Here is a 16,184-nt window from a genome sequence, read left to right as displayed (position 1 = left end):
CCAGCCACATATTCATTCCACTGTACACACCTCATAAACTTGATGTGATTTCTGGATGCATTCCAATATGAACAGCTGGCTGCTGCTGCAGAAATACATCTTGTTCCTCAATCATTCAAACCCCGGCCTACAGTATCGGTACCTTTTTTGATGTATCATGGTCCTTGATGGCACCATTCTTCTGACCTTTACTTTCTGTGGTTTTAGATATCAAAATTTTTCTTCTATTCCATTTTTACCAACAGATGCCAATTCCTTTGTTGTGCCTGGAAATAGCTCGCAATGAGCATCAATTGAATCTATGTTGTTTATTTTCCTGAGCAAAGTTTAGGAAAGGCAGGCCCAGTGGAGTTGCTGCATTGCAGCGCCATAGACTCGGATTCAATCGTGACTATGGGTGCTATCTGTACAGAGTTTGTATGTTCTCCCTGTGACTGTGTGGGTTTCCTCCCACGCTCCAAAGATGTACAGGTTTGTAGGTTAATTGGCTTCGGTAAAATTGTAAATTGTCCCTAGTGTTTAGGACAGTGCTAGTTTACAGGCTGATCGCTAGGGGCCTCTTTCCATGCTGTATCTCGAAACTAAACTAAAAATCCATACTTTTTCTCCAGATTTAATAGAATCACTGCCGTGAGGTGTTCACCTGCTACTCTCTGCACATTCTATGTATTCTGAGCACTTGTTTTGCGGACCCACATGACAAAGAAGAAACTTTCAAGTTATAAATGTGAGCTGCATTCAAACTTTGTCCTCAACAACAAAAGAGAATTCTGACATGGACCCCCATCAACAATACAAACGTACTACAAGATTTTAATACCTCTGCAGGTATCAGAACCCATAGCAAATGAAAATTATTTCCAAACTGGCCTTTACGGCAGCAGAATATTTGAAAGAATTACTGTTTGCTCAGCCCTTTGTTTCCAGTAAAATTAGAGCGTTGCAGGAGAGACATGCTGTAATACAATGGGGTCCTGGAGTTTCTAGTGCATGGGACACAAAGGTTTAGCAGGTAAGTAGTTAGGAGTGTTGTCATTTACTAAAGAGATGTGGAATGCAGAAGTAGAAGAGTTTTGATGTAACTTTGCAGAGTACCGTTAAGATTGCACCCAGAGTACAGCAAACAGTTTTGGACTTATATTTGACTTATTACAATTATATTTAAGGAAGAATATATTTGCATCGGAGGTAGTACACAGAAAGTTCATCAAATTGAGTGCTGAGATGAATGGGTTGACACATGAGTATAGGTTGAGCTGATTAAACATACTCACTGCATGAGGTCCTCATATTGAAATGAAAAGATTATTGAGGAATATTTACATGTAGATGCTGACAAGATATTTCCATTAAAATACTAGAGAGCAATGTTTCAGAATAACGGGTTAACACATTTAAGATCATGGTAAGGTGAACATTCTTCTCCCAGAGATCTTCACTCTTTGGAATTCTCTATCAAACAACTGTGGAGGCAAAGTCATTGAATGTATTCAAGGTGGAGACAAACAGACATTTGAACAACAAGGGAGTCAAGGAATATGGGGAGAGAAAGGGAAACAGATGTGAAACATGAAACAAAACTGGAGGGCCGATCAGCTCATCCCTGGCAATGTTTTACATGTTCTTAGGCTCATATGTAAAGACAACCTACTTAGCAATGTTGCCTACTTATTGCACCAAAGGATTCAAGGAACAAGAAGGCTAAATTTAGCACGAGGGGATAATTTGGGAAGAGCACAACTCATTTATTAATGTATTTTCATTTTTTTGACAATTGAGATGGATCAATATTCTTGTATTGGCCTACATTTTGTCTTAAAGTGTGTTCTCATGGTAAACTTTCAGGAACTAATGAAATAATTACAAGTAATTTAAGGAAAATTTCAGTAATCAAAAGAAATGAAGTGTAATCAAGAAGTATTTATTGCATTAATCATCCATGCTTAAATATGCAAAGTTATAAATGACCACTTACCAATGATATAAAACTTTATTGAGGGGTTATTATTTTCTGTACCTGAGAATAATAATACAGGGAGAGATAATAATAGTACTAAATCTGTCGTAGTTTATCTATATGTAACACAGAAAAATGCTTATTTATAATGAAGGAAAGAGCACACAAAACAATTCAAAAGGAAATTGTTCTTGGAGTTTTGGTAGAATGGGGGCCCATACTATTTTTTTAATTTTCAATTGAAATCACTTGATAGTTCTATTGTGATGTTATTATGGTGGATCTGTAAAATCCATTACTGATGGCTTTGGATTATTAATACCAACCAATGATCAACACATTTTGAATTAGGACCATCAACACAGGGACTGTTAAAAGATAATTGCCATTTGAACAACATGCTAAATTCCTCAAAACAAAATCAACTTTCTGACAAATGAAAATTGGCCATTGTACATCCATTTTCTTTTATTACGACGGTAAAAAAATATACTTGGTACCACTTGTGTTTCATTGGTATTTTAATTGTTAAAATTGATATTATTATACAGTTACTGAGATGTAGCTTTAAATTTATCACAAGACTGCCAAGTTTGGGGTTTCCATTCTTCGATTACCAAATTGAACATAATTACATGGGACAGTTTTCACTCCAGTGTTGTTTTATCTCCTTTGACACAGAAAACATTTGATACAAACCACTGAAGGAATCTGCTAACAATGGAAGAGATTCACATCCTTTGTCTTCTTTTGTTTTCAAGCTCCAGTTTCCCGGGCAGAGGTTTAAGGCGGTATTGACAAATGGAATGGTAACAAAAGTCACAAATTGTGCCTTTTGCACTCAGAGGCTATACATAAGCTGTTATAAACGACCTTTTATTCTAGGTAGCTCAACACAAACACATTACAAAGAACATGAATTCTTTTTAACGGTTGACATGTTGCTGAATGAATTCCTCAACAATAGCTTTCCAGTATTTAATGGTGAAAATCTCCCATCATCTAGTAATTCGCACAACCTTGCTCACAGTTCCAATCAAAACCAGGAAAGCATTTTGCACCAAGATCAGATGCCATGATAAATTTTACTTCATGAGGTATTTTGACTTAAGTAACTGTACTGATTATTAACCATACATGCTGTAATTTGTTGCAATAGAAGTTACTGTTCTCTCAATGCCAGCCACTTGTGTTAAGGGTACACCACCAAAATGGTTGAAGATAGTCATGGATCTATAATCATTACATAGATCCAATTGCAAACAATTGCATTTCCATATGTAATTGCATTCAAAGTGGAACCAGGGAATAGTCCAGTTCACAGTTATATTTCAGGGATAACCCTGGAAATTATTGCATCTTTAGTAATAAGCACATAGATGAATCTAGCCTAGAACACACACAGTGGATCATCATCTGTTTGCCACAGCAAGCATTTGCTTTTCATTGCAGGTTTTTGAAACAGCTAGAGTTACATATCATCAGCTGATGAAATAAGGTGTTTCTTACAAAATCAACACACATGCATATTTTCTACAAGCAAAAGGCATTTTAGATTAATACAATCTATGTCCCAAAAATAAAAGTTCCTAATTTTTTCAACATGGTATCAAATATAAAATCTAATAAAACTGTATCCTTAATGTAAGTTTTCAATATTTGTAAATTATTTTGCACTATTTAATCACTATTGCATTTTGAGTGACATTGTTGATTTTCAAAAACGAAAGATTCTAATGCTGAAAGATTAGTGCAAGTTAATTATAACAGAAGGCTTTTTGGTCAATTCCTCAGGAAAAAATCTGATTGAATATTTATTTGTTTAGTTTGTTTTTAATGAATTGATTTTTGCCTGAAATACACACTTTATTACATGTTTAGCCAAAATTAATCATCATTATAATTTTATAATACACTAGAGTATGAAAAATCTTCAATTAGATGTAAAAAATTCTTCAATAGGAATCAGACTAAGACTTTCATTAAGTTACTAGTATGGATTGAGGTTTAGGGTAAATAGGTTACTAAACATAAATGAATAGGTCTTTAAATGATTCAAAACAACAGCAATTTAATATCAAAAACAATGATATTTCTTTAGCAGTGCAAATTGGTGTTGTAATTTACACTGCAGAATACAAATTATTTTTCAGTACATCTTGTTTATTCGTCTTCAACCATTGGCGATAAGGAATGAACCCATTACTACAGACTTTGCAAAAAGAAAAAAAACTTTCAATTTCACAAAAAAATCATTAGCATTGGCAGATATAAAATGAGCCACACCCTGCTAATAAGCAGTTTGCATAAGTGGAATTTATAGGACAATCGAATGTCACATTTAAAATAACCAACAAAAATGAAATAATCAATAAAGAACAATTAAACTTCCAAAGATTAAGTGCTTTATGCATTCACATTTTACTTCGGAAAAAAGGCGCGATTAGATATCCTTTAAAGAAAATAGCAAGAATATTGCCCACCCTCCCCCTACCTGGTAAAACATTGGAATTAATAACTTCCTGTGCTAAACCTGCCCTACAAACCTGAATATCTTTCCTGATCTGTCATACAGTAACCAGTCAGGAATGGAGTTCAAGTTCAAGTTCTGGTTTTATATGAGTGTATCTTGGATCCAACCTTGGAATAAATCCTTTAAAGTCCCTTGAGGCATGTGTACCGAAAACATCCAATGCCCTTCTGTTCATCAAAGCAAACCTGATTGAAACAGAAATACAGAAATAAATGTGCAAGAACCGTTTGATGTCATGAAATGGAGGCACATTTGAAAAGCAGGATGAAGAGATGAGGATAGAGGGGAGGGAGGATGGGATAAGTGTGGCCTTATCTGCATGGGGAGGTACGGGCATGTGTGGTTGTGTGGAGGGTGGGGGTTGTGTGGGCAGTTGGTGGAGTTGGTAGCGGAGGGGCAGGTGGGGCAAAGGCAGGATGGGATTTCAATGAAGTAAGGTGAAGGAAAATGGTTAAAGGTGGACTGAACAAGTTAGAAATGCTTGAACTTAGGCTATGGCAGTTAGAGCTAAATGAAAGTGTGCTGAGGAGATTAGAGGAGAGGAGTGGCAAGTTATGCTGGTTTGGACAGGGGAGGTTTATTCTCTTTAATACCATGGGCTCTCATCTTCCCTAGCAGCCCGACGTGCGGCACCTATTGAAGGCTTTCGAAAATCTAAGTAAACAACATTTACAACTTCTCCTCTGTCTGTCCTGCTATTAACTTCCTCAAAGAACTCCAGCAGATTCGTCAGGCAAGATCTTCCCTTCACAAAACATGTTGACTTCAGCCTATTTTATCGTGAACTTCTAAGTGCTGCGTAACCTCATCCTTTATAATTGACTCTAAAATCTTACCAACCACCGAAGTCAAGCTAACCGACTTATAGTTTCCGCTCATCTGTCCCAACCCGAAACATCACTTATCCATATTTTCCAGAGATGCTGCCAGACCTGCTGAGTTACTCCAGCACTTTGCGTTATTTCTCCTTAAAAGTAGCACATTTGGCACTGGTCAGCATCAGCGAGCCATTCTTCACAGCTGCCACACCATCCGGTTGACACAGCTGTTTTTGCAGTTCACGTTGTAGCCCCGACTGACAGCGCTTTCTTCAAGTCGCTGCCACCGACGGGATGCTCTTGGTCATCGTGGGGCTCCCTCCTCTCTCCTTGTCCACTCTGCCCCTATCCTTTCCATCGTCGCCCCCCTCCTCCCCTCAAGATGTCGGCGACTCAGGGGGAGGAGGAGGAGGAGGAGGAGGAGGAGGAGGAGGAAGAGGCGATGGAGGGGGGAGCGGCAGAGTGGACAAAGCAACGGGAGAAGGAGGAGGCAGCGGTGGAGGGGTGAGCAGACAAACGATGGCTGACAGAAAGAAGAGACGGCTGGTGAGGGAGGAGGGAGCCCCGCAGTGACCGGGCACGTTCTATCGTTGGCAGCGGCCTGAACAAAGTGCCATCGGCCAGGGACTACAACGTGAGGCTCATCAATAATGCGTCGACCAGACAGGGCGGCAGCTGGTGAAGAAGGGCTCCCTGGTGCACCTTGTGGAAGATGTCGGCGACTCGGCCAGGACTTGCTCTCCACCACCTCCCTCGTTTTCGCTTGCTCTCAAACGTGTCACACTGACAGTGGCCAAAACTGGAAGAGCAGCAAGCCCAGCGACACTTTTATTTTTATGAAGTGGAAAGCAAGCCCTTGCTATCTTCCTGTTGCAAAAACACAGGTCTGTAAACGGGACCATCTATTGTGAATTGTTTACATAAGTGCGAGTTTACTCAAGTTGCCTATTACTCAAATCAGGGAGTGGCTGTATATTGAAAATCAAATTCAATAGATGTGGGGGTGAATGGATGTGGGGTTTGTGCAGAAAAGTGGTGTTGGTTTAAAAGGTAAACAAATAATTTTTTGAAAGGCAGGGAATACACAAACATCTGAGCAACTTGTTTTTATTTTAGGCTCTTACCTTTAATTTCTATTGTTAATGAATATGCTGCCAAACACTGCCCTCCAGTGGTCAGAAGATGCAATGGCAAGCAAGCTTGTGCAACATTCCAGCATTTTACTTCAGTAGCTAATAACTGGCATTATTAAATGCAACTAACCTTTGGTGTTTCAAAGCTTTGTTTATCACAGTTATAACCTTACCCACAGCATGGAAACAGACCTTTTGACCAACCAATCCATAAGATGCACATCCTAGCTAATCCCATATTTCTGCGTTTGGCCCATATCCCTCTAAACCTTTCTCATCCATACACTTATCCAAATATCCTTTAAATGTTATTGTACCTACCTGAACCACTTCCTCTAATAGCTTGTGCCATATGCATACCACTCTCAATGAGAAACGTTGTCCTTCAGGTTCCTATTAAATCTTTCTTTCTCACCTTTAGCCTATAGTTTTAGACCTTTAGTCCTCTAGTTCCTGATTACCCAACCCCAGGAAAAAGACTGTATGCAATCATCTTATCCATGCTTGTTGTGATTTTATATACCTCGATAAGATCAACTTTTAGTTTCCTAGGCTGCAAGGAATAAATTACTACCCTACCCAACCTTCCCTGTAACTCAGTTCTTTGAGTCCTGACAAAATCTTCGTAAATCTCTTCCGCATTCTTTCCAGCTCAATGGCATCTTTCCTATTGCAGGGTGACCAAAATGAATACAATACTACAAGTGCGCTCTCAAGTAAACTCTTGTACATTGCAACATAACATCCCAAATTATCTACTCAATGCCCTTATTGATGAAGCCCAAGCTGCCTGATGCCTTCTTCACCACCCTGTCTTCTTATGATGCCACCTTTAGGGAAGTACGTACTTGTATTCATAGCTCCCACTGCACCACAACATTCTCCAGAGCCCTACTGTTCACTGTGAAGATCCTGCCCTCGTTTGGCTTCCCAAAATGTAGCACCTTGCACTTATCTGAATTAAACTCCATTTGCCATGCCCCAGCCCACTTACTCAGTTGATTAAGATCCAATTGTAATTCTTGATAACATTTCTTCACTGCCCATGATATCACTTATTTTAGTGTCATCTGCAAACCAACTAACCATGGAGACATAAGAGACTGCAGATGCTGGAATCATGAGCAAAAATCAAAGTGCTGATGGAACTCAGTGGTTCAGGCAACATCTGCAGACTGTATGGACAGGCAACATTTTGGGTCGGAATCCTTCTACAGACTGCCAGACGGCGGCTCCAAAGAACAATCTCAACCCTAAATGTTGTCTGTGCATTCCCTCCACAGATGCTGCCAGATCCACTGAGATCCTCCAGCACTTTGTTTTTTGCTCAATTTGTTAACCATGCATTTGTACATCCTCATCCAAATCATTGGTACAGGTGTCAATGGGCCCAGCACGAACCTTCTATCATCACTCTCTGCTTCCTACCATCAAGCCAATTATATATATTTTTACATATCTCTCCTTGGATCCCATGTGATATAACCTCTTATTCCTCACCTTCACCCTGCAGGTCTCACTGGATGATCTCTCAGCAATCTTATCCCAGACCATCACCTCCCCAATATGCTCTCCCCAATAAAAATTGCAACGCCCTCTCCTCTCCTTCCAGCCCACCTGCAGCACCTGCACCCAGGAACACCATACTGTCAGCAGTCCTATCCCTCCCCGAGCCATTTTTCAACAATGGTTACAGTACCCCAGTCCCACATACCTATCCATGCCCTGGGTTAATCCGCCTTGCCAAGCAGGCCACTTGCATTGAAATAAATGCAATGTAATCCAACAGGTCTTTCCATACATTCTGACCCTAATCATAATGGATGCTCAGCATTTTGGGTCTATTTCACAAGAGGAAAACTGTCTACCTTAGTTAACCCTACTTGCAGCAACAGCGGCAGCGTGTTCGCCCGCCCCGGATCGGACTTATCATCAGCGGAGCCGGCCGTTTTCGGAGGCTGCGGGAGCGGCTGCGACTCGCCTTAGGCTCGGGCCGCTGCGGACCGTCCGGCGCGGCCTGCAACCACAACAACCTGACCGCGGGAGAGGACGGCAGGAGAAGGGAAAATACATTGTGGCCTTCCATCACAGTGAGGAGAGGACTGGAGGAGACTCACTGTGATGGATGTTTCTTTGATGGATGTTTCTTTTTTTGTGTGTTTTTGGGGTTGTGTAATTTTAATGCCTATTTTGGTGCTTTTGTTGTTGGACCGTGGGTGACTGAATTTCGTCCAATTTGGATGACAAATAAAGCTATCTTGAATCTTGAATCTTATAGCTCTTGGTCATACTTTGCGGATTACAGGTTTAAAATGCTCCTCTTGGTATTTTAAAATGCATTGAGGATTTCTGTCTCCATCACTCTTTTGGGCAATGAATTTCTGACCTGCGCCACTCTCTAATATTTGCAGTGGTTTGTTTAAATCTATGCCTTCGGTTCATTCATCTTTTTGCCTTATTCGATTTTTTGCCTCATATGCATTTAAATACACATTTAAAGCTCAATCCCCCGACATCAGTCTGAAGAATTTGCCTCCACCATCCTGTACCAACCAGATTTTATTTGACTTTGAATGTTCTAATTAGTTCATGTTTCAATGTTTTTCCTTGAATTTTTTTTAAAGGATGTAACAATTTTTTTGATCATTTAAAAAATATAAACAATTGAAACATTGTCCAGTGATCTGGAAACACTGAGAAGCTCACTGGCATTAACGGGAGGTGAGGCTATTGTTATTGGTCATCATAGCATCCAAGGCCCCATACTGGAAGCGTCCATGTCACGGGGCTGGAAACTGGAAGTGTCCTGAGCTAATTCTGCTACCACCTTCGTCTACTGTACAAGTGAGGCTCCCACTGATTGTCGCGGGAAGCTTGCGCCCTTTTCAGGACGGACAATGACAGTGATGTGACATTTGAATGATGGACACGAAAGAAGACGATGGCATCCAAGGCAGGACCTTGGTGTGACGCAGGCTGAGATCTCATTGCAACTCCTTGCACCGTGCTGTCCATCTCTAGGATCAGGAGGGGAGATGAGTACTGCGTGTGCATAATTGGACTAGGTTTGTGTGGGCAGAGGAAGAGCCGGGAACAGGCTGAATCAAACACAATTTAAACCTTCATTTTGCAAGTTACTCAAATCAATTTTATTTGGGTTTTTATTGCTTCCCAACCAGCTCATTTTTATCTTCCTGCAATCTGTCATTATATTCTTCACTAATATCACAATGTCATTATCTTATGGCAACTTGGCTTGTCAATTGTGCACCACACATTTAAACCGATCTCACTGGGAATATCCTCAAAACTAAAGGACCTGACACTGATTGTTACAGAATCAATTGCAAACAGTCTGCCAGTTGATTATTCTTCTCTGATTTCTGCCAATGAGCAGGTTTTGCATTACAATTTGGCATGTTCCCTTGGACTCAAGAGCTTAGATTTATCACCCGCCTTTCACATAAAACCTTTTTCTAAGGCCTTGCAAAAATTCATGGAGATAAGGGCAAATGCAGTACATCCTTCTTGTTACTTTGTCAAAACGTTCAATCAATCACAAATGACAAAAATGAACTGGAACACTTACTTTCCCTTTGTAAGCCTTAGCAGAAATTTCCAATAGGAAGGCCGGAGGTTCTCAACTTCCATCACTGCCTAAATATGATGTGGGAAGTTAATCACGATTGTTTACAAAATTCTCAATGAAATGCAATATGAAATACAAAATGAATGTATAGACATATTATTGAATCATGCATTATTTTTTATTTAATCCGACAGTAAAGTTTTTCAAACCTGCATTTCTGACAAGTGTATCATATTCATTTTGTGAATTAACCATTTAATGAATTCCAATTTTCATTATGTCCCAAGAGAACATTCCTGTTAACTACAATCGTCTCCTAAACAATATTCAGTATGAAAGTATAAATTTACAAATAAATTAATGCCCGGTTTGATGTGGAACTCACTGGTGCACTCATTGTGGTAATCATTTTATTCTATCACATTTTAGTTTAGCTTAGATACAGCGTGGAAACACACCCTTCGGCCCACTGAGTCTGAGCCAACCAGAAATAACCGTACACTAGTTCTATCCTACACACTAGGGACAATTTACAGATGCCAATCAATCAAGAAACCTGCACGTTTATTGGAATGTGGAAGGAAAACGGAGAATCCGGCCGGGGAAAACCCACGTGGTTATAGGAAGAACATACAAACTCCATATGGATAGCAGCCGAGGTCAGGATTGAACCCAGGTCTCTGGCGCTGTAAGGCAGGATCTTTACCATTGTGCCACTGCACTGCCTTGATTAATTTTCATTCCTTTATCTGTTCCCAGAATATAGGCAGTCTCTGTATTACTTAATGCTACCATTATGTGAGTGCATCTTCCAACCAGATCGAACACTTTGATCCATTCCCTGACAAATTAGTTTAAACCCTTCCTGACAGCACAGGCAAACCTCCCTGTGGGGATACTGGTCCTGTTCTCATTCAAGTGCAACCTGTCCAGCTTTATAGGTCCCACCTTCTCCAGGAACAATCTCATTTCCATAAGATAGACACAAAATGCTGGAGTAACTTAGCTCGACAGGTACCATCTCTGAAGAGATGGAATGGGCAATGTTTTGGTTTGAGGCCCTTCTTCAGATTGAAGAAGTCTGAAGAAGGGCCTCAACCCGAATCATCACCCATTCCTTCTCTCCAGAGATGTTGCCTATCCTGCTGAGTTACTCTACAGCATTTTGTGTCTATCCTCGGTGTAAACAAGCATCTGCAGTTCCTTCTTACTCATTTCCACAAGGATGTGTCAGCTGCAGATCTCAGTTTCAGAAAAACGAAGATGGTGGCCAATAAACGGGTCACGGCAATGAACTTTGTAAGACTTAATTCCTCGGTATTCACAAATATTCAGCAAATCATGAAGGTCAGTGCCCAATATGCCAAATATACACAATGCAGTTGCAAAGCTTTTCAGTGGCCCTCCAGTAACCACACCTCCAATTCTACATTGATCAGCAGCCTTGTTCCTCGTCACTGACTTTTTAGTCATTTAACCAACACACATAATTAAATGTATCTATAAAACAAATACTTTAAATGAAACATATGAAGGAAAATTAGGCCTTAGTCCATCTTTGGCTAATCATGTTGGTGTATTCAGTCAGTGCTTATCCATCATGTTCCTTCGTTTGGCCTAATCCTTCACCCTGTGGTTGCTGAATGTCTGCAGAAAGCTGCTGATTTTCGGCAGAAGAGATTGTAGATGATGCATAAACACATTTGAACAGCTCTGGGCAGTGAGATGGAGATAGCAGTCAATTTTAAGCACCAATTTCAGACACTGTGCTCTTTTGCACTGTGTATCTCTCCTTTTATCCACCTCACCATCCTCGCGTAACTTGCCAGTGATTTCTGAGCACGCTTGATCCTTTCCATCACTTTCCCCAATAGGAGTGTCCATAAATCACCGATCACTGAACCATGTGTGCTGTCTCACAGTTTCCCAAGCTTCAACGATGTGAGATAGAGTAGGCTGATCATAAAAATTGCAGACTAGCTTTAAGCAACAGTAACTGCTCAGGACATTGGCTCCCAGTTGAAGAATCACCTAATGAGCAGCACTGGCTGGATGCCTAAATCATTAAAGTTAGCAGGCAACATAAGGTAGCTATCCTCTTGGATATTGTGGGTGTGCTTGAGTGTTGCCAAGGTGCATAGAGAACTGCTTGGCAGACAGACAGAAAGTAATGTCCAGACATGCATTCATTTCACATCAACTAATATAATTGCAAGAGTCCATGAAATATGCGTGTCATCATAAAGGATCAGGGTATCCACATAATGCCAAAATTGTGTTCAACTATTGAGTAAATTGAGTTGGTGCCATCTGAGATAAATAAAGCATCTGCCCTTGTTATCCCACATAACCATCAATTTCTGCATAATACAGGACAAAATCATGGGTGACGATTCATGTATAGATTGCAGATTTTCCAAGAAAATCTCTGAAATGTTACTTCAATCAATTGTTTTTGCAGCATGTAATCAAAAGTAATCTGGTAGCTCTATCTGATTAGAAAAGCAATGGGAGAACTTTCTAAATAAAAATCTACTCATAAATCTGTCTTTTAGCTGGTACTTACCGCCTGAAAACATACAGCTGTGGAAATTGCATAGATGATGGTGTCTGCATGTGCTATGTATGGACATTTTCCTGCTTCAATGCCTTTGAAATATAGTGTCTGCAAACAATGATGAATATTAACTGATTAGACAAATCAGATCACCAATTTATTTTAATATCAGTTTATTCATAAAACCAGAACATGGAGTTCTGAACAACAGTGCTAATTAAACCCAATACCCTGCTATACTTTATGTATGTGAATATCACAAATGTTGCTGATATTCCCCTTGTGTGATGAACAAAAAGAACAGCAAATTTCAAAATGATCATCCCATAGCATTTGGCTATAGGAAAGCCACAGTTAATATTGTCATGAAGATGAAAGATTAAGGTCGCCATGTGGTTGGATTCTTTGAAAACTTGCCATCTAAACATGAACATATCAACTTTAGTCACATTTTTCTGTGACATTTGAACTCCATTTGCTATGATAGGAAAAATAAAATTATTTGGTTTCAGATAAGTTTATTGTCATCACCATGCTGCAATGAAATTCCTTGTTCGCATGAAGATCACAGAGCATACAGTGGACATGGTAATGATAGATACAACAAAAATCCAACAATTAATGCAAAGCAGCAGAATGGTGCAAAAATTATAAGGCAAATATTATAGTGCAATCTGAAGTAGTGGGGAAAAAAAACTTAAGTGCAATCATGGAGTAACCAAATGAGCTAGAGGTAGAAGTAAGAGTGAAGGGGCTGTGAATGAGAGCTCCCACTCTTGATAGCTAATCTACCAAAAAAACCTATGTAGATGTTGAAAGAGAACAAAATAATACTCAGCTGTTGTGCTTTATGAAATAATAACCTGCTGATAACTATTTGTACGATAATCGTACAAATTAATTACGCACTCATTGACACCAGACACACTGAAAACATATCCAGCAATTTAAAAAAAAGAGAAAATTGGCAGAAAATAATTGCTGGAAAGAAAAACCTCATGGCTCATTTGAGCTGCTGCATGAACATAAAGAACAGAAGGTACAGTAAATATAATTATAAAATGTACTCGTGTGAGAAAAGTATGAAACAGAAATAAACCATTAGCTCTCTCCACTGTTCAATACCTCGTCTATTTTCGTACCCAATCATTTCATCCCGTTGTACCATTAGATCCTGAAAATATTTCAGTCTCAGTACAAAATAAGGAGATACAAGAAACTGAAGATGTTGGAATCTGGAATAAAAATCAAATTGCCAGAAGAACTCAGTGAGTCAAGCAGCATCTGCAAAGGCAAGGGGATGGTCGTTGTTTCAGGTCGGGACCTTGCATCAGCACTGATGGTGTAGGGTGCAGATTGCCGGTAAATAGAAGTGAGAGCTATCTGCCCATCATCCTCCCCTCATGAGGCTCCACCTATCACTGAAGATAGTCACAAAATGCTGGAGTAACTCAGCGGGACAGGCGGCATCTCTGGAGAGAAGGATGGGCGATGTTTGTTCAATCTGAAGAAAGGTCTCGACCCGAAACGTCACCCATTCCTTCTCTCCAGAGATGCTACCTGTCCCATTGAGTTACTCCAGCATTTTGTGTCTATCTTTGGTTTAAACCAGCATCTGCAGATCCTTCCTCCACCTATCACTTAGCAGGCTCTGTCTCACCTCTTCCTATCACTGCTGCATGCTAGCACTCTTCCCTTGACACCCTCAGGCCTGATACAGGGACTGGACCCAAAACATTGAGAGCCCACTGACATAGAGAATTCCAAAGATTTACATTACCTTGTATCTGACCCTGAACATTCTGTCCCTTACCTATTCCAGCTTATTAATTCCTTTGGCGAGGTCTCAGGTTACACTATAAACTGGCAGAAGAGTGAACTTATATCGATAACAGCAGAATTAGACCCTGTATTCTTAGCCAACATGCAGTTTAAAACAAATCCGGATAGTATAAAATATCTGGGCATTAAAATATCTAAAAAAACCCAAGACCCTTTTTAAAACTAACTTTACCGAAAGGTTGAACAAGCTAAAGGAGAACATAGAGAAATGGAGAACGTTGCCTATTTCCTTGATTGGCCGCGTGAACGCAGTAAAGATGGTCTCCCTGCCGAGATTTCTGTATTTATTTCAGAATGTCCCTGTTTTTATCCCCAAATCCTACTTTAAGTTAATCGATTCTATCATTATGCCATTTATTTGGGGATATAAAGCACACAGGATCTCAAAAGCTTATCTTCAAAAAACGAGGGAACATGGGGGACTGGGGTTACCGTGCTTTTTATATTACTATTGGGTGGCCAATGTTACAGTCATGGTATACTGGCAGTATGCATATGAACGGGGAGTTGGATATGACCTGTCCCCTTGGCTGGCGATTGAAAAAAGCTTAACCCCAAAAACTTCTCTCCCTGCTCTCCTTTTTTCATTACCCAGATCTCTCACCTCTCTTAGAGAGGATCACTTCACTCTGTCCAATGCTCAGAGAATATGGCACCAAATTAGGAAAGCTTGTGAGCTTCCGAATACGTCAATGCACGCCCCAATCTGCCATAACCACGCTTTCCCCCCATCATTTACAGACACACCATTCAGAGAATGGAGCTGTAAAGGGATAGTTACAATAAAAGATCTTTACATAAATAGACACTTTGCATCATTTGATCAGCTACAATCCAAGTTCTCATTGCCCAAAACTCAATTCTTCAGGTACTTACAGCTGAGAAATTATGTTCGACAAAACAATTCGCTTTTTGAGTCCCTGCCCGAAGACAACTCGTTGTCCAAAATTTTGCTGGGTCCCCCGGAAGCAAAGAACCTAATCTCATCTTTTGTAGGTATCTTTTCAAACAAACTAGATAAATCTACTTTAAAAATAAAACAAACCTGGGAAGAAGACCTTAACATTGAAATTGATGACGATGTCTGGAAGGTAGTATTGAAAAGTATAAAATCCTGTTCTATTAATTCTAGGCTACAACTGATTCAATTCAAGGTTATACACAGATTACACTACTTTAAGGTTAAGCTGCATAAAATCTTTCCTGATCTCTCACCTTTGTGTAATAGATGCAAGACCGCTGAGGGTACACTCGCTCACCACTTTTGGACTTGTCCAAAACTTCACAACTTTTGGTGTCTTTTATTTCAATGGTACTCTACTGTTTTAAACGTCACTTTAACTCCGGACCCTGAAACTGCTCTATTCGGGTATTCCACAACACTTGAGAAGCTAGACCATAATGCTCGCACAATCTTGGTTTATGGTATGGTAATTGCCAACAGATGTATTTTGAAACTATGGAAATCAGACTCTGCTCCTCAGTTTGAGACTTGGTTAAGAGAATTAATGGGCATCTTACACGTAGAGAGGTTGAGATATGAATTGTCTGGCAACCCTCAAAAGTTCTTCAACATATGGAACCCAGTGCTGCAGCATATTAAGGACAAGTAAAACTATCCCCTCAATGCCACATGCTTTTGTACCTTCTTTGAATCCAGCAGTGAAAATACTGAAATATTTGACATGTGAAAATTACCTTGCCTCATGTTTTTGTGCTTTTGTCTTTTTTGTCACATTGTAGTTATGTTTTTTT

The 16,184-nt window shown here is 39.9% G+C and overlaps 1 protein-coding gene across 3 annotated transcripts in view; it reads right to left on the bottom strand.

Annotated features, from left to right (window-relative positions):
* Positions 1 to 2,039: 2,039 nt before the first annotated feature.
* Positions 2,040 to 16,184, bottom strand: part of tmem135 (transmembrane protein 135) — a 302,235-nt gene continuing 288,090 nt past the window's right edge. For 2 of the 3 annotated variants that reach the window (XM_078402681.1, XM_078402682.1), the window contains 3 exons: positions 12,597 to 12,695; positions 10,031 to 10,098; positions 2,040 to 4,675 (listed from right to left, as the gene is read on the bottom strand). In XM_078402681.1, coding sequence (XP_078258807.1) covers positions 4,540 to 4,675; positions 10,031 to 10,098; positions 12,597 to 12,695 — 303 coding nt within the window. In that variant the 3' untranslated portion in view covers positions 2,040 to 4,539. The remainder of the gene's footprint in view (positions 4,676 to 10,030; positions 10,099 to 12,596; positions 12,696 to 16,184) is intronic. The other variant, XM_078402680.1, reaches the window with a different exon arrangement.

Source organism: Rhinoraja longicauda, chromosome 7, assembly GCF_053455715.1.
Source record: "Rhinoraja longicauda isolate Sanriku21f chromosome 7, sRhiLon1.1, whole genome shotgun sequence".
In the NCBI taxonomy this organism is placed as follows: Eukaryota; Metazoa; Chordata; class Chondrichthyes; order Rajiformes; family Arhynchobatidae; genus Rhinoraja; species Rhinoraja longicauda.
Note: the sequence above shows the minus strand (reverse complement) of the source record. Positions and strands in the feature narration are given on the sequence as shown.